Genomic DNA, 24,323 nt, shown 5'->3' on the forward strand with positions numbered 1-24,323 from the left:
CAAAAGTTTACACATCAGCATCATTTTATATGCAATCATAAAAAAGAAAATCTTGAATTAAATAGTTTTACATTAGTTTAGAATTGACTGAAGATATTTATATTGAAACCACCAACATTTCGTAGAACTTACATTAAATTTCTTCAAGCAAAACCATAAAGTAAAAACAAAACCAAGTATTTTGCTAAGATAATGAGGGCTAATAAGAGGTAAAGGTGGGGAGTAGAATAGATTTCTGCTGGAGCACCATTCAAGCATGAGTCGATGCCAGGGCTGCCTGACTGGCTCCCCATATCGGTGGCACATAAAAAACACCATCCGAACATGGCTGATGCCAGTTCCCAACAACTGGCTCCTGTGCCGGTGACACATAAAAAGCACCATCAAAATGTGGTTGATGCCAGTGCCGCCTGACTGGCTCCCATGCCAGTGGCACGTAAAAAGCACCCACTACACTCTTGAAGTAGTTAGTGTTAGGAAGGGCAGTCAGCCATAGAGACCTAGCTAAATTAGATTGGAGCCTGGTGCAGCCTCCTGGGTTGCCAGTCCCCAGTCAAACCGCCCAACCCATGCCAGCATGAAAACCGGATGCTAAACAATGATGATGATGATGAATGGGATAATGATTAAATTTTCAGGTATTAAACATAGTAGTTTACTCAGTGGTTATGAGTCAGTCAACCAGTGTGTACCCTGGTTCAAATTCAAGTGGAATGAGCCGGTGACATCACAATTAGGGGATTAACTAAAGAGAGCCAGATTTAATAAAGAGAGCCAGTGAGGTGGCACTGGCAACGACTATGCTTGAATGGTGCTTTTTATGTGCCACTAGCATGAGACCAGTCAGACGGCACAGGCACCGACCACATTCGTATGGAGCATTTTATGTGCCACTGGCACGGATGCCAGTCTGCTGGGACTGACATTGCCACGCTCAAATGGTGCTTTTTATGTACCAGTCAAACGTCGCTGGCATCAGCCACAACAATGATTTCACTTGACTCAACAGGTCTTCTCAAGCACAGTATATTGCCCAATGATTGAAGGACACTCTTAAAGGGGCTGATTATGCGACACTGGCATAGGTCACGGTTACGGTCTCATTTGGCTCGCTGAGTCTTCTTAAGCACAGCATATCTCTAAAGGTCTCAGTCACTTGTCATTGCCTCTGTGAGGCCCAACGTTTGAAGGTCGTGCTTCACCACCTCATTCCAGGTCTTCCTGGGTCTACCTCTTCCACAAGTTCCCTGTACTGCTAGGGTGTGACACTTTTTCACACAGCTGTCCTCATCCATATGCAACACATGATCATACCAGTGCAGTCATCTCTCTTGAACACCACATCTGATGCTTCTTATGTCCAAGGTGCTTACAATTTGTTGTATATGCACACTAACATTACACACATCCAGCGGAGTATACTACCTTCATTTCTTGCAAGCTTACACATGTTTTCAGCAGTCACGGCCCATGTTTCACTACAGTGTAGTAGGGCTGTTCATACACATGTATCATACAGTCTACCTTTCAGTCTGAGCAAGAGCCCCTTTGTTACCAGCAGAGGTAGCAGCTCTTTGAACCCAGGCTATTCTTACTCTAATAGCTATGACTAGATAACGGAAACTATCAACTACTTCTAGTTTTTCTCCCTGGAATGTGATGGAAGCTGTTTTCTGCATATTTTCAGTGTTTATTGCCCCTGTGCATTGCCACACACAAACATTATCTTCCCAGTTAGCCATTCTTTGATATTGCTGCACCTCTTATGTGTCCATAGCTTACATCAGGTACATCTTATGGAGTTTCTACCTACACCTTTTCTACAGATCGAGCTAGGCTATCCACCTGTAGGGATTTGTGGTTTGTCTGCCTTCCTACTTATTAAGACTTTGGTTTTTGCTAGATTGACTCTAAGGCCCTTCAATTCTAGACCTTGCTTCCACACCCTAAATTTCTTCTCTAATTCTGATAGTGATTCAGCTATTAGAGCAAGGTCATCAACATATAGGAGATACCAGGGGCATCTCATCTTGAATTCCTCTGTTATTGCCTGGAAGACTATGATGAATAAGAGGGGCTTGAGCACTGATCCTTGGTGAATTTCTACTTGTACCCTGAAATCTTCACTATACTCGTTGCTGAGCCTCACTTTACTGACAGCATCCCTGTACCTGACATGTACAGCTCTCACTAACCACTCATATATCCCTAGTTTCTAGATTGTCCACAAGATAAGGGATCAGGGGACCCTGTCAAAAGCTTTCTCCATGTCAACAAAAGCCAAGTACAGGGGTTTATCTTTGGTTAGGTATTTCTCCTGCAGCTATCTTACCAGAAATATTGACATCAGTGGTGCTTCTCCCTGGCACAAACCCAAATTGCATCTTGTCTAAACTAACTCTCTCCCTAATTAGTTGGGCTATGACCCTCTTTATGACTTTTATCACCTGATCTAACAATTTGACACCTCTGAAATTATTTGTATCTAGGGCGTCACCTTTACCTTTGTAGCAGTTGACTATGGTGCTGCTACACCAGTCATTGGGTGTGACTGCTTCATGTATCACCTGATTGACTATACAGGTGACTAGACAATAGCCGACACTGCCAGATATTTTAAGCATCTCTGCAGTGATTCCTGATGGGCCAGGGGCTTTCCTTGTCTTCACACCTTTAATTGCTTTATCTACCAAGGTACTGTCAATTTGAATAGCTGGTCCCTCTGTTGGGTTGACATTTGGCAGGCTCTCTTTCTCCCATTCATTCTCTTCCTTTAGCAACCTTTCATAGTGGCGTCTCCAGGTCTTTCTCCTAGCAGCCTCATTTAACGCAAGTGAGCCGTCATCCATGCAGACACATTTCTCTCCTATGACATCTTGATTCTCTGTCACACACTGTCTTGCAACACAAAACACCTCAAGTCTTTGGCCCTCGCGATGCAGAACACTGGGAAAATATTTTCTTATCTGCCTCCCCTCTTGCTAAGTAAACCTATCTCTCCTAGCTTCTCTTCTGGCAATCTGACACAGTTCCCTGCTACCACTGTTCTTCCAGTCCTTCCATGCTTGTTTCTTTTCTCTAATGGCCCTGTCAACTACATTGTTCCACCACCATGTTACCTTAGACCAAGATGGGACTTTGCACCATCCCCAGATCTGGTCAGAAGCCCTCAACAGGTTGTCCCATAGGAACCTCCAGTTGTTTTCCACATTATGTGATGCTATGTCCTCCTTTTTTTCATCAAAAGCTTCAAGTAACACGTCTCTAAATCTCTGTCCATTCACAGGAAATTTGTAAACACTACTAAATTTACTGCAACTTGATTAAGTTTTCAATTCACCAGGGCTAATTATAATGTTTGGACTAGTTACTAGCATCTAAAGTGTTTTGCAGTAAACAGATCTTCCCATACTTTAAACTCTTCTCCTAACAAGCTGCTCCCTTGGGTTTCACAACCTTGCAAGCTGCATGGCGACCTTACTAGTGTCAGTGGCATGAAAAAAAGCATTCAGCACATACTGTAAAGTGACTGCCATTAGTAAGGGCATCCAGCCATTGAAACCCTGGAGTACAAGGCCGTGTTTGAGCCCAGTGAAGTCAGTTAAACCATCCAACCCATGCCAGCTTGGAACATGGACATTAAATGACGACGATGATGATGATGTTTGGTAATCACAGCTGCAAACACAAAGTTACTAATTAAGTCAGTAAGGGAATCTTCACATGGTCACTTAACCTGCAAAAAATAGCAGCCAAATCTCTCTCTCTCTCTCTCTCTAGCTTAATCAGGAGGAAGGACTCACAACCAGCTGTTTTAAAAGGATAAGCATACATGTTGGATAATTAGTTTTACATACACAATCATGTCTAAAACACAACAGGATAGCCATCTTTGATCAGAGCCAATCAAAGACTAATTAACAACAACAACAACAACAACAACCAATTTACTCACGTGTGGAGAACGTATTCGTACGCTTGATTCACTTCTTCACGTTCTTCTTGTTCTTCCTCTTCCAGGTTTTTAAATTTGAGAGGTTTCATCGTTTCCAAAGGATTCCATACCACTTTCTGTTTTTGTTTTTTCTTTTTTTTATTAGTTTTGCTGCCAATTTTATTTGATGTCAAAGACTGAGTTTCCTGTTCATTTCTGGCTTCAATTCCATTCTCTGAACTTCTCAACCATTTTCTAAATTCTTCTTTGTCAAATGAAAGAGCTGGAGGAAGCGAAGGCTCTTTGTCTTTTGACAGAGATGAAGAATCACTCTTTTTCTTTCTTTTCTTCTTTTCTAAGTGACTTCTGGAACTCTGAAAAGTCAGTTTCTTGGAGGTTTCTTTTAGACTGGAAGCAAACTGGACTGAATGGTTATCTGTAGTTGTATTAGTTAAAGGATAATACTTCTGTTCCAAAAGCCACAAAGCAAGAACCAACAACTGAGGCTGGACAATGGCATGCATGGCAGAATCTCCATCTTTTTGTTCCTCTTCAAGTTGAGAAATGAGAATATGGTTCTTTTTAGCCCACATAATCAGCCAATCAACCAACTGGTTCAGTTTCAAATACTGAGAACCAAAATCAATATCAAATGACCACAGAATATTTTGTTTGTCTGAAATACTATCCAAAGATTTTGATCTGTTACTCCGTGGCATCGTCGTTTCTCTACATCTGTCCTGCCTCCTTTTAGCTTGGCTCCACAACTGTCTTTTCTCAACTGCAGTCATTTGACTAACAGGACTTGTAGCAGAGTAGTGACATGAGGCATCGGCTGAATGACTCCGATTAAAAAGACCTTTGGTTTTTTTAGGAGTTTGTTGATTAACTGAACCAAAACTTGGATCCAATATATTACTGGAATCTTGGAAATTGGTCGCTTCTTTGCATGGCTTTGATAAAATAAGCAGACTCTGTTTAGGATGTCGACCTGTCATTGTTCGAAATGGCATGGATTCCATTTGCATGGCAACAATTTCTTCCGTGAATACATCAAGCAATGGGGAGAATGACTTTGATTGTGATCTCTCTTCTTCCAGAAGTTTTGAAAAGGAAATGTCATAAAACATATCCAAGAATTTACCATATGATTCACATGTTTCAAATGGGAAAGAACCAACATTAATACTATGTTCTGTGGCGGTTTTGGAATCAAACATAAACTCACAGTAATTTCCAAAGTAGTTCTTTTTTTTATCCATAGTCTTCTCCACAGAACTGCAATATTCTTGGAAGTATACTGACAAAGACTTCTCAGATGAAGAACTTCTTCTGATAATGCCACTTTTTTGCTTAATACTTTGGACCTTGATAACTGGAAATGTTTGCCATCGTTTCAACAAAATTTCCAGTTTTTCTTGAACTTCAGAATCAAGCTGTTCCACATCGTGACAGAAAGTTGCCAGGATTTGAGCTGTATAAACTGAAGGTTCCAATTCTGATAAAACTGAGAGAAGAACTTTGTAAGACCATTCTTCATCAGCTAAATAATGGCTGAATGGGATGAAATGAACATTCCAGGTAAGACAAACTTCACACAAAGCACACCATTCTTCATCTTTTAATGTAGATGGTTTCTTAAAAAGTAAATAAAATGAATACAGAAAATTATATTTAATGCTTAGCAAACAAAACAGAGTTTTTTTTATTTCTAAAAAATAAATTAGGGAAAAAAGTAATTTTAATATGTTTAAAGGGAGATTAGCAAGTGTATTCTAGTTTTAGAGAAGGTAGATTCTGTTCCTGCAAGTTGTAAGAGGCAACTAAAAGGGTTGGCAACACAAAAGGGCATCCAAGAACACAGGCATCCTAGAAGACAGACCCAGTGAAACCAGTTGACCGATGCCGGAATGGAAAAGTGGACATAAAATGGTGTTGAAGGACAGGGATGCTTAACCCTTTTGCATTTAAACCAGCCCTATTTGGCCCAAATAGTCTTCCAGTTTTATGTTCAAACTGAACAGATCTGGTCTCTCACACCTATCCTACAATGTCGTTCTAAAAATAAACTATCACATCATCAAAATCTCAAAGTAACAGGTTAACACGAGATTAACTCAAAACAATTTGAATAAATAAACATTACATTTAAAAGTAATCTGAATGCAAAGTGGGGTCAAAGGGTGAAACTGGGGGGGAGGTATTAAATGTACCGTGGACTGACCAATAGAAGACAGGAAAAAAAGATGGCGGTGCAAGAAAAAGTGGTCTCAGTTTACTTTGCAGCTCTGTGGTTATGTGACACTTTGGATAAATGTCTTCTGCTCTAAGATTTCACTTGACCAAGCTCATTATTATTGTTTAGGAGACTTTATCCCTTGCCTGGTGCCTTTAATAGGGGTAATGTCTTCATTCCCTAAACCAGTGGAGGCTAAAGTCATTGCTGTCCGAGGCTGAAACTCTGTACACATCCATGTAGGCGTGGTTAAGTGACCACAGATCGTTTTGGAACCATGTAGCTTTGTATTCCATTCCTTTCTAAATATCCGGAAGCTAATACAGGATGGGGATTATACATGGATAAACCAAAAATAGAATTTCAATGCCCGACACTTGGATTGAAATCGCTGCACAAGGGAGGAAACTCTACACTCACTGCTTACTTGAGTAAAAATCTGGTTTAATGAAAAGTACATTTTACTCTTTTACTCTTTTACTTGTTTCAGTCATTTGACTGCGGCCATGCTGGAGCACCGCCTTTAATCGAGCAACTCGACCCCGGGACTTATTCTTTTGTAAGCCCAGTACTTATTCTATCGGTCTCTTTTGCCGAACCGCTAAGTGACGGGGACGTAAACACACCAGCATCGGTTGTCAAGCAATGCTAGGGGGACAAACACAGATACACAAACACACACACACATACATATATACGACGGGCTTCTTTCAGTTTCCATTAACCAAATCCACTCACAAGGCTTTGGTCGGCCCGAGGCTATAGTAGAAGACACTTGCCCAAGATGCCACGCAGTGGGACTGAACCTGGAACCATGTGGTTGGTAAGTAAGCTACTTACCACACAGCCACTCCTGCGCCTGTAAACAATTTGCAAAATTGTAACCAATTTGAAATTTAGTCAGTAAATGTAAAAATTACATATTAATTCGCTAAATGACATGAAACACCGACCAAATTATACCTTTCTGATGATGATTTGTGCCAATTATTATACCTCTAAAATTACTTATCAGTAATTGTGCTTGAGGAGACCTATTGAGTCAGGTACATCAACATCAAAATAAATATCAAATGGAAATTGTAGTTGTGATACCTGTGTTGGTGGCACATAAAAAGCACCATCCGAACGTGGCCGATACCAGCACTGCCATGACCGGCTTTCGTGCCGGTGGCACATAAAACGCATCAACTGATCATGGCTGTTACCAGCCTCGCCTGGCACCTGTGCCGGTGGCACTTAAAAAGCATCCACTACACTCATGGAGTGGTTGGCGTTAGGAAGGGCATCAAGCTGTAGAAACATTGCCAGATCAGACTGGAGCCTGGTGCAGCCTTCTGACTTCCCAGACCCCGGCTGAACCGTCCAGCCCATGCTAGCATGGAAAACGGACGTTAAATGATGATGATGATGATGATATTTCTAGTCTTCAGTCAAAAAATTCAGTGTCAGGCACTCATTTGTGATTTGATATCAAACCAACTGAGACATAATATGGATACGTATATTGAAATTCTACACTCTGCAGATTTCATTAATGTTGAAGTTGATTAAATCATCCATAATGTGTGTCAAATATTTATCAGCCTTGGAGGCGATTGGCAAAGTTGGCCATCTTAGAGTTTTTACTCAGAATATATCATCGTCACATTACGTTTCTTTTTTTCCTCATTTTGGCACAGCATTTGTTGCAGGCTCTTTGTCATTTCCATTGGGAAATCTAAGACCTGTAATGAGACTTCAGCACTTCTTTGATCATTTATGCAGGCTCCTTCCACTTTGGTCGCCTGAGACTTCTTCAATACCTCACGTCATCTTTCACAGGCATCACATGTCCATAACGGTTCAGCAGTCTTCTCTCTTGTACTCTACAACTAATTTATCTGATGTTCTTTTTCCCCTCTTACCTCATCCCTGCTCAGTTCTCCATACACACTTACATTACACAATCTTTCTTTTTTCCTTGCGCCCTTTTCAAGCCTAGCCAGGCTCATGGGCCCGGTTTCCTGGTTTCTATGGCGTATGTGTTCCCCCCAGCTGGACGGGACACCAGTCCATCGCAGCATTACTCAAGAAACAGGAAGAAAGAGTGAGAGAAAGTTGGGGCGAAAGAGTACAGCAGGGATCGCCACTACCCCTGCTGGAGCCTCGTGGAGCTTTAGGTGTTTTCGTTCAATAAACACACACAACGCCCAATTTATTTATTTACACAGAAAAACTAAATAGTCAGACAACTCTGGGGAGATTTGAACTTAGATTTGAAGAGAGCCAAATTTAAAATATTTCTGTGAGGCATTTAGTTTAGCAATCTACCAGTGACGATAATGAAATTAGTAAAAGATAGGAACACTTACAATGCGCTGCCTTTCTATGTAAGATCTTCGCAATCTGTTATGCAATGACAGCTGGTCACGGACATGTAGGAACCAGGTGAGTCCACAAAAGTTCCGAAACGAAGAGAATATTGGTAAAAATTTGGTATTAGTTGTAAATGATTGAAGATTAGATTTCACACTTCCCAGATGCAAAAGTATATCTGGAAATTCCATAATTGGACCATCAAATTCTTTCTATATAAAATGAAAATGGAAAAAATAGAGAGAATATGGTTAAAAAATTTCCAGCACTTTCTACAATGGATACGTTTTTTTTTTATAATTAAAAGTCATTCTAAGACAATCACATCATCAAAATCTCAAAGTAACATGTTAACACAAGATTGACTGGCTCCTGTGCCGATGGCACTCAAAAGGCACTGTTTGAGCATGGTTGTTGCCAGTGCCACATAAAAAGCACCCATTACACTCTCTGAGTGGTTGGCATTAGGAAGGGCATCAAGCTGTAGAAACCTTACCAGATCAGATTGGAGCCTGGTGCAGCCTCCTGGCTTGCCAGTCCTCAGTCAAACCGTCCAACCCATGCCAGCATGGAAAGCAGATGTTAAACAATGATGATGATGATGATAATAATCTTCTGTCACCAATACTTTTTGGGTAAAATTTCGGTGAAAATTTTCGAAAAGTCTTTGGGGAAATTTTCGGCAAAAATTTTTGAGTAAAATTTTCGGTGAAAATATTCGGTAAATTTCCGAAAAATTTTTGGGGAGAATTTTCAGTGGAACTCTTCGAAAAGTTTTGGGGGAAAATTAACGGCAAAAAGTTTTGGGTAAAATTTCGGTGAAAATTTTCAAAAAATCTTTGGAGAAAATTAACGGCAAAAAGTTTTGGGTAAAATTTTCGAAAAATTTTTGGTGAAAATTTTCGGTAAATTTTCGAAAAATTTTTGGGGAGAATTTTCGGCAAAAATTTTCAAAATATTTTTGGGAAAATTTTTGGTGAAAATTTTGGAAAAATTTTTGGGTAAAATTTTTGGGGAAAATTTTCGAAAACCCATATAACGAATATGCTCCATATGCTGAAGTCTATAAAAGTCGATATCGTCATAGTTGTTAAGTGTAAGGCAGAATCTGGTGTATCGGGGATGGTGAGGCATCTTGACTGTAATATTAAACCAGAATTCACTCTATACACAGAAAAAAGCAGCAAGAGCTACATAAAAATCTATTTTTAGCCATAACATCTATTTTTAGCTTGGGTAAAATTTTCCACAAATTTTTGGGTAAAATTTTCGTAAAATTTTTGTGGAAAATTTTCGTAAAAGTTTTGGGTAAAATTTCGGTGAAAATTTTCGAAAAATCTTTGAGGAAAATTTTCGGCAAAAATTTTTGGCTAAAATTTTCGGTGAAAATTTTCGGTAAATTTTCGAAAAATTTTTGGGAAAAATTTTTGGGTAGAATTTTCGGTGAAAATTTTGGAAAAATTTTTGGGTAAAATTTTCGGTGAAAATTTTCGAAAACCCATATAACGAATATGCTCCATATGCTGAAGTCTATAAAAGTCGATATCGTCATAAGTTGTTAAGTGTAAAGCAGAATCTGGTGTATCGGGTATGGTGAGGCATCTTGACTGTAATATTAAACCAGAATTCACTCTATACACAGAAAGCAGCAGCAAGAGCTACATAAAAATCTATTTTTAGCCATAACATCTATTTTTAGCTCGGATAAAATTTTTCGAAAAATTTTTTGGTACAATTTTCAGTGGAACTCTTCGAAAAGTTTTTGTGGAAAATTTTCGTAAAAGTTTTGGGTAAAATTTCGGTGAAAATTTTCGAAAAATCTTTGGGGAAAATTTTCGGCAAAAATTTTTGGCTAAAATTTTCGGTAAATTTTCGAAAAATTTTTAGGAAAAATTTTTGGGAAAAATTTTCGGTAAATTTTCGAAAAATTTTTGGGTAGAATTTTCGGTGAAAATTTTGGGTAAAATTATTCGAAAAATCACAAGGCCAGCAGTGCCAAAATCACAAAGTATAGAAGGCCAGCGGTGCCAAAATCAAAAAGTATGGAAAGCCAGCGGTGCCAAAATCAAAAAGTATAGAAAGCCAGCGGTGCCAAAATCAAAAAGTATGGAAAGCCAGCTGTGCCAAAATCAAAAAGTATGGAAGGCCAGCGGTGCCAAAATTAAAAAGTATGGAAGGCCAGCGGTGCCAAAATCAAAAAGTATGGAAGGCCAGCGGTGCCAAAATCACAAAGTATGGAAGGCCATAATTTGTGATTTTGGCAGCGCTAAAATTTTTAGGTAAAATTTTTTGGTGCAATTTTCAGTGGAACTCTTCGAAAAGGTTTTGCGGAAAATTTTCGTAAAATTTTTAGGTAAAATTTCTGTGAAAATTTTCGAAAAATCTTTGGGGAAAATTTTTGGGGAAAGTTTTCTATGAAAATTCTCGAAAAGTTTTTGGTGAAAATATTTGGTGAAAATTTTCGAAAAATTTTTGGGTAAAATTTTCGGTGAAAACTTTCAAAAGATTTTTGGGTAAAATTTTCGAAAAATTTTTGGGGAAAATTTTCGCTAAAATTTTCAGTGAAAACTGGAAAATTTTCCGTGAAAATTTTCGAAAAGTTTTTGGAGAAAACTTTTGGTGAAAATTTTCGGAAAATTATTTGGTAAAATTTTCAGTGAAACTCTTCCAAAAATTTCTGCGGAAAATTTTCGAAAAATTTTTGGGGAAAATTTTCGTAAAATTTTTGGTTAAAATTTTCGAAAAATCTTTAGGGAAAATTTTCGAAAAATTTTTTGGTACAATTTTCAGTGGAACTCTTCGAAAAGTTTTTGGAGAAAATTTTCGTAAAATTTTTAGGTAAAATTTCTGTGAAAATTTTCGAAAAATCTTTGGGGAAAATTTTCGGCAAAAATTTTTGGTGAAAATTTTCGAAAAATTTTTGGAGAGAAGTTTCGGCAAAAATTTTCAAAAAATTTTTGGGAAAATTTTCGGTGAAAATTTTGGAAAAATTTTTGGGTAAAATTTTCGGGGAAAATTTTCGAAAACCCATATGCTGAAGTCTATATCGTTATAGTTGTTAAGTGTAAAGCAGAATCTGGTGTATCGGGGATGGTGAGGCATCTTGACTGTAATATTAAACCAGAATTCACTCTATACACAGAAAGCAGCAGCAAGAGCTACATAAAAATCTATTTTTAGCCATAACATCTATTTTTATTTCGGGTAAAATTTTCGAAAAATTTTTGGTACAATTTTCGAAAACTTTTTGCGTAAAATTTTCGAAAAATTTTTGAAAAATTTTTGGGTAAAATTTTCGGTGAAAACTTTCGAAAAATTTTCACCAAATATTTTCACCAAAAACTTTTAGAAAATTTTCATGGAAAACTTTCCCCAAAAATTTTTGGAAAATTTTCGCCGAAAATTTTCCCCAAAACTTTTCCCAAAAATTTCACCAAAAATTTTCAAAAAATTTCACCGAAAATTTTCCACAAAAATTTTTCGAAAATTTTAAACAAAAATGTTTAGAAAATTTTCGCTGATAATTTTCCCCGAAAATTTTCCCAAAAATTTTTCCAAAATTTTCATCGAAATTGGTACAATTTTCAGTGTCATTACCTGAAGCGTTCTCATGTCAAAGTAATTAAGAAATATAAAAATAATTTATAGGGTTAAATGACAGGTAACTAAACTTACTCCAAATTTATTTGCAGATCTCTTGGAGACTGTCATCAGTTGCTGAATATACCATTGTGCCAATGGCAGAGACAATTTGGCTCCTTGAAGAACAATCAGTATAAGACGTATCAAAACTGAAGTCTTATGTCTCAGTTCCTTCTCTTGGATTAAAGCAGCAGACTTTATTGCTGAATCATTCTAGGAAATAAATGAAAACACAAAAAACAATACAAAAAATGCCACTATGAAAGAAGAAACGGTAAATGTGTACGTTTATAAAATCATGCCAAATATGGTAAAAAAGCTTAACTATTTTTGATGGAATGTGAGGAAAGAATGAAATTCTTTAACATAATTCCAACTCTCAAGATGTTGTATCTGACCGAAAAATTGACAGAAAAGAACCAAAAGAAATAATTTCTTCTTGACATTAATTTATTCAATTCCGGATCAGTGTCAAGTACGAACATTAAAATAATGAGGATATCAACAATAATAAATTCATGTTTTTTTTAACACGGAATGTTTCCAATAAATCCTTTATGATGTAACTGCTTGGTTATGATCATGGCTCTCATTTGAACTCATCCTCATCCTTTTAGGTTTGTTTTGTATGAATGGAACAGGTCATCACAGTCCACACCAGTCCTTAATCAGAGCTATTCCCTCTCTCTTTCAGGTTTTCTAGTTTTAGCTTGGTTTCTACAGATGGATTAGGATTAGTGTTAGTCCACTATCACTGTCAATGATGACCAAAGACGTGACCTGGCAGAAGAGGACAGGGAATGGCTGGTCAGTCCAGTGCACGCTCAAAAGCCTCTGCCATGGGTCAGGCCTTGCACAGTTTGCATTTGCTTTGTGCCCCTGCAGCTATTGTTGTACAGATGGATGGATACCCTAACCCTAACACCAACAACTTTGCAGCATACACTGGGTTAACTTTGCTGAGATACTAACTCTAAAGAGGCCAAGTCCTCAGCAAAACAACACCAAAGAGGCCTTTCATTGCTACATTGCTGCCACTTATTTGCCAACCATTTTGCAGAATGCTGTGACCAATTTAAAACATAAAAGAATAAGCATAATACATGTATAAAAAGGAAGTTATTATTTTTGTAGTAATGGTAGTATGAATTATTTCCAGTTTATATTCGGACTTAGGGTTTTCATGAATTATTCTTCCTTTGTCTTTCATAGTTACTCATAAATATTCTTTTATCACTGTTTATTATATGGAATGTTGGCTATTTTTGCTTTAATTTCGGATTTAGAATTCTTATAAAGTATTCTCTTCTTTTTTTTTTGCCTCTTCATCATTTTAATCGTCTATTTTATAAAATGGGAATATTTAAAATTTTCCATTTGCATGCACACACACACACACACACACACACACACACACATTTAATTGAATAACGATGATAAAATAATAATTGTTTAATGTATTGTATTATACTTGAAATAATATTTTCTATAAATGTACTATGTTTATTGTTCTTTTGTTTTACATTGGTCACAGCATTCTGCAAAATGGTTGGCAAATAAGTGGCAGCAATGTAAGGCCCCTTTGAAAGGCCCCTTTGGTGTTGTTTTGCTGAGGACTTGACTTCTTTAGAGTTAGTATCTCAGCAAAGTTAACCCAGTGTATGCTGTAAAGTCACACAGGAATTCACTAGTGCCAGTCATCATCATCATCGTTTGACGTCCATTTTCCATGCCAGCATGGGTTGGACGATTTGACTGAGGATTGGCGAACCAGATGGCTGCACCAGGCTCCAATCTTTATCTGGCAGAGTTTCTACAGCTTCCTAACGCCAACCACTCCGAGAGTGTAGTGGGTGCTATTATGTGCCACCAGCACGAGGGCCAGTTTGGCGGTACTGGCAACGGCCACGCTCGAAAATGGTGTTTTTTACGTGCCACCTGCACAGAAGTCAGTCCAGCAGCACTGGCAACGACCTCGCTTGAATGAAAAAAAAGCACCCCCTAGATTCTATAAAGTGGTTGGCTTCAGGAAGAGTATCCAGCCATGGAAACCATGCCAAAGCTGGTACTGAAGCTTGATGCAGTTCTCTGGCCCTTCAGATTCTGTCCGTCCATGCTAGAACGGAAGATAGACATTAAATGATGATGTACTGAATGCATTTTATCATGGCACCAATAAGTATATCATTAGTGAACAAAAAGATCTTTTGTAAAACCAAAATAATATCCTTTCACATAATCAATTTCTTTAATGTATGTCACCATCATCATTTAACGTCCATTGTCCATACTGGCATGGATTGGACAGTTTGACTGGGCTGGCATGCTGGAAGGCTGCGCCAGGATCCAGTCTGATTTGGCATCGTTTTCTATGGCTGTATAATATAATAAGGATCAAATATTTTATTGCGACAGACACGTAAAAGCACCCACTACACTCTCGGAGTAGTTGGCATTAGGAAGAGCATCCAGCTGTAGAAACTCTGCCAGATCAAGACTGGAGCCTGGTGCAGCCTTCTGGCTTGTCAATCCTCAGTCAAACTGTCCAACCCATGCCAGCATGGAAAGCGGACATTAAACGACGATGATGATGACGAAAAGAATAATAAATAAAATTTGAGTAACTAAAAATTACTTACCAAATCAGAAGGCTGCCATAAATAAAATGGAGGTGCAGGTAGATGGAAATCACTTGGAACACTGGCAGAGAAATTGCTCACCATATTTTGAAGAGATTCAACTAGAACAGGGAAAAGCCAAGTGACCAAGTCAACACCACAGACTATCCCGGTGGTCAATATACTATCAATGGCTGCGGTCAGCTGAATTTGATGATGGTCATCCTTCACTTCAAATACATCTTTCAAAGAGACAGACAATGATATGGAGGCATTAAATGTGATACACATAAATGCATTCCAGTTAAGGATGACATAGAAACATCACAATAAATTCAATAAAATAAGGAAACAAGTGGACAGTCACCTCCTGCCACTCACATATGAGAGCCAATGGCTGAACGGTCAAAATATTGGAACACTGATAATATCATTGTGAGTACAGAGCTTACTACAACTACCATAACAACATGTAAAACGGCCATCATCAGCATCGTCATCATTTAATGCCTGTCTTCCATGCTGGCATGGATTGGACAGTTTGATAGGAGCTGCACCAGTTTCCAGTTGTGCGTTTTGGCATGGTTTCTATGGCTGGATGCCCTTCCTAATGCCAGCTGCTTTACAGACTGTACCAGGTGCTTTTTTTACATGGCACCAACACCAGTGGGGTCATCAATTAACTCGCAAGACAAAGACCCCCCCTGGCTGAGAGAGGGAGTAGAACCGAAAGAGGTGGCTTTGTGCTGGTTGAGAGGTTAAGGTATAATGGAGGGATTCAGTGACTAATGCTGTGGTCAGAAAAGTGATGGAGGGGGATGGGTGTGGGGAAGAGACATGCCATGAACAAACTCGGTGTAGAGAAACAGACATAAATGATATGCTTTTAGGACCTTCAATTGTCCTGATATGGATGGGTCTTCTCAAACAAAGCAAATTACCAATCATCTTAACCCTTTGGCATCTCCTTCATGAGACTCAACATCCATAGGTCAATCTCACCTACTTTTTCAACTAAACCTATTTCAATCAACTAAAGCTACTTTTTAAAATGTGACCACTACCCTAGTGGTCATCAGATCACATTTTAAATCATTGTAACGTCATAACAACAACAACAACAGGGCAAGCCACAGTGTAACACAGATGAATCTGTGTATGATTACCTTTATATTCGTTACAAGTGGAAGACATTGTATTTGGATGTGTAGGTAACAAAACAGACAGTTTCCTCTTCAAGATTTCAGATGGATGAAGATCTTCTGGAAGGCTGAGTTCCAAAGAATCTCTAAAAAAAGAGAAAATTATAATAAAGAAACGGTACATAGAAATTATTTCAATGTTTAGGAAAGAAACCAAACTATTATATTCACTTTTTGGTTCTGACAGCAAGAAGGGAAGGAGGAAATAACCAGCATTGACAGAGTTTGGGTCAAAGAGTTATCATCATCATCAGCGTGTAACGTCCGCTTTCCATGCTAGCATGGGTTGGACGATTGACTGTGGGCTGGCGAACCAGATGGCTGCACCAGGCTCCAATCTTGATCTGGCAGAGTTTTTACAGCTGGATGCCTTCCTAACGCCAACCACTCTGAGAGTGTAGTGTGTGCTTTTACGTGCCACTGGCACAGGGCCAGTCAGGCGGTACTGGCAATGACCTCGCTCGAATCCTTTACACATGTCACCGGCACAGGTGTCAGTAAGGCGATACTGGTAACGATTACACTCGAATGGTGTCTTTTACGTGCCACCGGCACGGAGGCCAGATACCTGCTCTGGCAATGATCACGCTTGGATGGTGCTCTTAATACTCTACTAGCACGGGGTTCAAGTGCCAGTTCTGTTGGTATTTATTGCAATGAGGAATTCTGAAAATAGGTGGAGTTGATAGACAAGACCGTAACTAGGTGGTTCTTGTGTCAGACAGGAGTGAAAGGTTTACCAAAGCTAAGAGCAACAAAACTACATGTCTCAAAGTTCTGAAGAGTCAAACAAAGGCATCAATTTTCAAAGAAACCAATGTGAAAACAACATGGAAAGAAAAAGACCATATTAAGCATACTGTCACCACCACCACCACAACCACAACCACCACAATTATCTGTAAATGTGTAAACATAACCAGCCTTTCATAGAGCAGAGGAAAGATTGTCCTGTGTTTCATGAGTGCAGCGGAGATTGTAAGAGCAGCTTTCCAGTCACCAACTTTGTTGGAAAACCAAGCAGCTTCTGGGACAAGGCCACTGAGTAGAAGATATTCCAGGCATCGACTGACTGTCCATATATCTTCCAGACCACTTGAGCTGATGACTGAAGTCACATCTTGCTGGAACTTTGGTATAATTCGTTCTTCTAAAATTCACACAGAAATATCATAGAAAAGCAACAATTAAAATATACAAATGAAAAAAAAAGTACAATAAGAATTTCAAATTTCATAATTATATTTCTAAAGAAGACTAAATAATACATCTTTGTAGATTATATTGTTGATATTTGAAAGTCTTTGAAATGATTAACTGAACTAGCAAAATTTTTACAGCAAGACTAGCTAACTTTAAGTGAGTTTTGGTTAAAGATCATATGATCTCTATGCTTCATCAGGAAATGAAAAATGAAATTTAGGAAATATTTAGTAATATCTGTTTTTAAACTAAAACTTGGATTATACCACAAATTATGTACGGGTTGGATGGTTGGATATCATCATCATCATCATTGTTTAACGTCTGCTTTCCATGCTAGCATGGGTTGGACGATTTGACTGAGGTCTGGCGAACCAGACTCCAATCTGATCTGGCAGACTTTCTACAGCTCTTCCTAGCGCCAACCACTCCGAGAGTGTAGTGGGTGTTTTTACGTGCCACTGGCACGAGGGCCAGTTAGGTGGTTCTGGCAACAGCCACGTTCAAATGGTGCTTTTTATGTGCCACCTGCGCAGGAGCCAGTCCAGCGGCACGGGCAACGATCTCACTCGAATGCTTTTTTCATGTGCCACCAGCACAAGTGCTGGCCTGGTGACACAGGTAACGATCTACCTCGAATGGTGTTTTTAACGTGCCATCGGCACGAAGGCCAGCTTGTTGCTCTGGCAACGATCTCACTCGTATGGTACTCTTAGCGCTCCACTAGCACGGATGCCTGTCACCAAGTTGGATTTCGATTTCACTTGCCTCAACTGGTCTTCGCAAGCAGAGTTTAGTGTCCAATGAAGGAAAGGCATGCACTAGTGGACTGGTTACACAAATATATATTGTTTTACTAAATTAACACACACACACACATATGTATACACACACAAGTGTGTATGTTAATAAATATATATATGTGTGTGTATGTATGAAATGGTAGATGAAGGTATAAGAAACTGCAAATAGATTAATTCCTTACTCAAGGTATGTGGAGAGGCATGACATAAATGAGGAAGTGGTGATGGCGAATTTGGAGGGAAAATAAACAGCTGCATGTTGCAAAAATACATGGCCATGTAACGTGCAAGAGTCTGCACTACTTGTCGGATTGCTGGATTCTTGATGCAAGGCACTTTTTGCTGAAGAGCGAGAAAGAGAAAGAGATATTTGAAGGAGTGAAACAAAAAAACAATTAGCAAAATAAGTAAGGCAAGGCCTCTTTATTAAGGGGACAGTGCAGTTAAATCAAGGGACAAGAAACTAGGAAGACTACGAAAGGTCAATTCCTTGAGTGGCAGAAAGGGAGAATGGAACTAAATACCTTTTGGTATTTACCTAAATCCTTTTGCATTCCAAATTCAAATCCTTAACATTATAATTCCTTTGTTAATAATAAGAACAGTAACAATAATATTTTTTATTATAAGCACAAGGCCTGAAATTTTTTGGCAGGAGAGGCCAGATGATCACATTCTTTTCTACCCAAGCCACAAGTCCCAACATTTTTGGAGAGGGTGCTAGTCATTTAGATTGACCTTAGTACACAACTGGTACTTAATTTATCAACCCCGAAAGGATGAAGGACAAAGTTGACCTCAGCAGAATTTGAACTCAGAACATAAAGACAGACAAAATACGGCTAAGCATTTCGTCTGGCGTGCTAATGATTCTGCCAGCTCACCACCTTTGATCACATTGACCCCAGTGAACAGCTGGTACTTTGACCCTGAAAGCATGAAAGACAAAGTTGACCTCAGTTTACACTCAGAACATAAAGACGGACAAAATGCCTAGCGTCATTTTGTCCGTCTTTATGTTAACGAGTCTACCAGCTCATTAAAGGTGGACAGTGGGACAATCCCCAGGATGAATTCAATCAATAGTTGCATTCATCTCACATGTGATAACAGCTATTTGACATAACTCCATAAATTGGCAATGCTTGTACACTGGACAAATGCATGCAGAATGGTTTCACTGCTTTGTGCACAACTTAGACAGTCCTGTTTTGGCAGTGATTCTATACCTGTACAACTTATCTTGAACTGACAGTGATTCCACACTTGCAGAGCTGATCTTGAAGTGGCAATGCTCCTTGCTAGCACTGCCAGACCAGGGATTTCTGGAAGTTGTTCACGGGAGCACCAGGATTGAAAGTTCTTTAAAACAGATCAACTCATCAATGTCTAAAGTTTCTCAAAAAAAGTCTCACTCTTATCCACCACTAGATTTCTATATATCATTAATGTAGAACTTCTACCGACTGCACTGCCCAACTGAGAGAGGGCAGTGTGCACCTGATGACATTCTAAGGCCACAAATTTGGAGGCGAAGTCAACTGAACAACTTGACCCCAGTATTTTTATTTTATCAACTCATACTTGACTGAAAAACAAAGTTGATCTTTTGGAGGAGGGATTTAGTGGATTAAATTGACCCCAGTAATTCACAGGTATTTTATTTTATTGAGCTGGAAGGATGAAAGGTGAAGCTGACTTTAGCAGAACGTAAAGAACCAAAGATTACCAACAATAAAGAAACAAATTTTATTGCGGGAAGGGTTTTATACAGCCATGAAAAACTTAACTGATATTTATTTTGCAACTTTATAAAAGCCAATTTAAACTCATAATGCAATGATACAAGTTTAAATACAGTTACAACATTAATTTTCCTGAACCTATGGTTCTAAAGCTATTCTGGATAACTAATTTTTCCATGCCATGAGTGGTCACTTCTAAATGAAACAAATATTAAATTTACTTAGATAATTCAATGAAATACAGGTTCTTCTTCTACATTAGCGCAATTAATATAAGTTTACTAATGCAAGATGCTGTGAAACTGGGCTTCCTAGTGAACTAGTCTGGTGGCCACTGGAATTTGAGGTTCTTGCTTGTAGATTGGTGGGAATTGTAAGAGTTCCCGACTGTCAGAATCCAGAAGGTCATTGTTGCATTTGTCCTGCTGAGCATTTAATCTGACATCGGATGGATTCTACCACTCAAAAGAACAGCTTCTTTCATCAGCTCAAGGCCACCCATTTGTAGGGGAAGAGTATACAGTCAAGAATTAATCTTAGTACTGACAGGACAAGTCCATATTTTATTATTACCCAGCAAGATAAAAGCTGAAGAAAATATCACCAGAAGAAATTCAAATTCAAAATATCAAGGCATGAATCTAAATATTTGTAAGAATTTTTAGAAAAATAAAGAATAAACAATAAAGCTGGTCTGAAGAAGTTTTCAATAATTGTACCTGAGCTGATATGGAAGTGTTCATGATGGTAAGAAACGATGGTGGATTCAGATCCTGTGAATTCCCGATTTGATCTTTTGAGATGGCCTTGATGTCATCTTTCAGAACTAGAGTCTCCACCATTTCCATGGCTTTTGCTAACTGACCTCTCAGTAAATAAGTGTAGAGGAGGGCATGAAGAATACAGGAAGAAGTGGTATTCGAGAAATAAGTTGCATCTGAAAGAAGAGCAAAGGAGGTATGATAGAACCGTGGTGCCAAAGACCGAAATGTGTTTGTATAAAAACGTGTGGGTGTGTGTGTGTGTACAAATACAGAGACATAAGAGTGTGTGCGTATACATACATACATATATATATGTACGGATATAGAGGTGTGTGTGTAAAAAGATGGCTGCATGGCTGAGAAGTTTGATTCCCAATAATGTAGTTTCAGCTTCAGTTCCATTGCATGGCACCATGTATGTATGTATGTATGTATGTACGTATGTACGTATGTATGTATATTTATTTATTTATTTATGCACACACACACACTCTGTAGTCCTGGGTTAACCAAAGTCTTGTGGCTGGATCTGGCAGATGGAAACTGAAAGGAGCCTATAGTGTGGGTGCAATGTGGCAGGATATATGATTACCAGTCAAAGAGTTAACTAAGATATATCAAAGTGTTATACCCAATGACTAGCATAGCAGTATCATTGTTGATTGCTACAAAGGTAAAGGAGATACCTACAAAGGTAAAGACAGGTAACCTTAGAGGAATCAAAGAATCCGGTTATGAAGATCATGGAGAGAGCCATAGCACAATTGATACGTGACGGTACATCTCGATGAGATGCAGTCTGGAAAAAGTGCCTTGGATGCAATCTTCCTAGTGAGGCAAATACAGGAGAAATACTTGGCTAAGCGTAAACCACTATTCCTGGCCTTCATTGACCTGCAGAAGGCATTTGACAGAGAACCACATACAATAATCTGGTGGACACTTAAGAAACTAGGGGTTGATGCACCAGCTGAGCACAAAAACGCAGGAAGTGAAGTGAGAGTTAACAATGATTTCAGAGACAAATTAAGCGTGAAGGTAGGAGTTCACATCAAAGTTCAGTTCTCAGTCCTCTGCTGGTCATCCAAAATGCTAATGATCTGATTCTCATTGCTGAATCTATAGTGCAATTATAGAAGAAGAAATTCTGAACGCGGAAGCTAAGCTTAGAACCAAAAGGTCTTAAGGTAAACTTAACAAAAGCGGAGGTTTTAATAAGAAGACAGGGCTTGGCCCTCTCATATCTTCCATTGATGCCGACTGTTTCTTCTTCACTATATCCGCAAGGATTATGTACAAATTCCATATACTGCATCCAATGAAAGCAATGGACACAAAAGGTGTAGTGAAACCACAAGCAGTCTATCTGAGAATGCAAACTTCAAATGTGGTAGGTGCGATGGAGCAATTCATACTTTGAACACACCATAAATAGAATCTCCTCTACGTCCAGATGACTCATTAGAAGTAGTTGAGAGTTTTGTTACCAAGATAATGAAAATTAGCAGGGGAGGTGGTTGTTCTGAAAGTAAAGCAGCCAGAGTAAGAATGGGCTGTAGAAAGTTCAGGGAGCTACTACCACCACTGGCTATAAAGGGCTTTTACCCCTCAGAGTGAAGAGCAAATTATATGAAACTTGTGCTAGAACTGCAATGCTGCATGGTAGCGAGACATGAACCTTGAATGCAGAGGACTTGAGAAGACTGGAAAGAAATGAAGCTAGCACTGGACATGTAATGTAAGTGTGCTTGACAGACATGGCACAAAAAAGTACTGAGAGGAAAATGGGGCACGAAGGGAAATCAGATGTAGAGTACAAGTGACCAGACAGTATCAGTTTGGACATATAGTTGAGGACAGCTGTACAATGAAGCAAAAAACTTTAACTGAGAATATGCATGTATTTAGTGGATAAATGTCCTCCTATATATGTTTGAAATCAGAAAACAACAAGCAAGGTACATAACGCCAATAAGTCCGTAAAAATTTAAAGATTTAAAAAAAAAGATCCACTCCAAGCTGCTTATTTTTATTTCTCAAAAATTTCAATTAGCTGAGCTTACTGAAATTAGCTCCCTTACTTTTAGATTTTAAATACTCGTGTGAGCATTTGTCTCCAATTTTCAAGGATAGTTACACAAGTTTTTCAACTTGCTGTACTACATTACTAAAAGGGCATTCATTATGTGGAACCCCCACCATCGATTGCCCATATTTACACCAGAATTTGCATTTTTCTAAGACTTTTACAGACTTTTGTATCATTTAATCTTATGATTTGATTTTCAAAAGAAAAACAAAAGACACACACACAGACACAGATACATAAAATCCCCCAAATGTTGTAAGCCTTACCTTTTAATTTAGCCAGCTGTTCTTTCCAAGCATCCTCAGCCAAAGTATGTCTCGATTCTAAACTATATCTCTCACCTAAGATTAAAAAAAAGAAAAAAAAAGAAAAATTTTTAGGCTAAAACTGCTGAAGAATTTAATCAATTACTATTGAATCTATATTATAATTATAGTATAGACTTTAGCGTATTTAGGAACACCCTATACAGTAGAATTAGTATGCTGTACAATATGTACAGCATACTACATAAAATCTTGTCAAGAAAGAAATATGAAATTATCTAATATTAAAGTTTTTCTCTCAAAGGCATTAACAACATAAATGAAGTGAAACAGCTTGAACTAGGACAGAAAACAGCCTTAGGTGTGGTTTCATCTAGAGTTTACATTACAACTGAAACCACTAAACAGAACACACACACACACACCATGATCATGATCAGTTAACATCTGTTTTCCATGCTGGTATGAATTGGATGGGTTGACAAGAGCTGGCAAGTCAGAAGACTGTACCAAGCTCTACTGTCTACACACACACATGCATAATGTGTACACAGTAGCATCACAGGCAGATGAAAAGGGGAGTTCGTATAGAGAAGAGACAGAGCAATAGTCAAGAATATGAGTATCCAAAACCTGAGGTGGCTATTTAAGAGTAACTGACAGTTTCTCAGTGACCCAAACAGCAATGGTGCAAGGTTCTGTGTAACCATAGTAACCAGAGTAAATACAGAGAGGGAAATGTTCAAGGAACTATTTGCATTGGTTCACTATAAAGGAATTCTCTTTGAGCGAAGGGTAGTTTGTATGAGGCTTGTGTTGGAAATGAGATGCTGCAACGTCGCCTTACTGGCATCTGTGCCATGTATAAAAAGATTCGAGTGAGGTCATTGCCAGTACTGCCTGACTGGCCCCCGTGTCGGTGACATGTAAAAAGCACCCACTACACTCTCAGAGTGGTTGGCGTTAGGAAGAGCATCCAGCTGTAGAAACCATGCCAAATCAGATTGGAGCCTGGTGCGGCCGTCTGGTTTGCCAGCCCTCAGTCAAAATCGTCCAACCCATGCTAGCATGGAAAGTGGACGTTAAACGATGATGATGATGATGTGTAAAAGAGAATGGAGTTTGGTGCGGTCCTCTGGATCACTAGTCCTGTTGGAGCATCCGACCCATGCCAGCATGGAAAACAGATGTTTAATGATGATGATGAAGATGATGCATGGAGGCTGACTAGAAATACAGCAAACATTCTGCACTTGGTGTTTAATGCTGATGGGTATGAGAATGATGCAATGAGGTCAAGGAAAAAAAATAGCAGACAGCTTCAATGGCCATGGGAAAAAAAACTGAGCTAATATAGAACATGTGGTGCACATGAAGGATAAGAGGAAGGGTGACAAGTGGCAGGCAATCCAGCCAAAAGAATTGGAAGAACAAGGAATACGCGAGAAGAACTGCTAAGGAAG

The 24,323-nt window shown here is 38.7% G+C and overlaps 1 protein-coding gene across 3 annotated transcripts in view; it reads right to left on the bottom strand.

The window, feature by feature from the left end:
• Window positions 1-24,323, bottom strand: part of LOC115214983 (ciliogenesis and planar polarity effector 1-like) — a 61,562-nt gene that overhangs the window by 17,334 nt on the left and 19,905 nt on the right. For all 3 annotated transcript variants that reach the window (XM_036505249.1, XM_029784083.2, XM_036505250.1), the window contains exons 11-19: window positions 22,861-22,935; window positions 20,461-20,678; window positions 18,179-18,338; window positions 16,915-17,140; window positions 15,955-16,076; window positions 14,810-15,030; window positions 12,204-12,383; window positions 8,525-8,740; window positions 3,956-5,571 (exon numbers count right to left, since the gene is read on the bottom strand). In XM_036505249.1, coding sequence (XP_036361142.1) covers window positions 3,956-5,571; window positions 8,525-8,740; window positions 12,204-12,383; window positions 14,810-15,030; window positions 15,955-16,076; window positions 16,915-17,140; window positions 18,179-18,338; window positions 20,461-20,678; window positions 22,861-22,935 — 3,034 coding nt within the window. The remainder of the gene's footprint in view (window positions 1-3,955; window positions 5,572-8,524; window positions 8,741-12,203; window positions 12,384-14,809; window positions 15,031-15,954; window positions 16,077-16,914; window positions 17,141-18,178; window positions 18,339-20,460; window positions 20,679-22,860; window positions 22,936-24,323) is intronic.

The sequence above is a fragment of the Octopus sinensis genome, linkage group LG8 (genome assembly GCF_006345805.1).
Source record: "Octopus sinensis linkage group LG8, ASM634580v1, whole genome shotgun sequence".
Taxonomy (NCBI): Eukaryota; Metazoa; Mollusca; class Cephalopoda; order Octopoda; family Octopodidae; genus Octopus; species Octopus sinensis.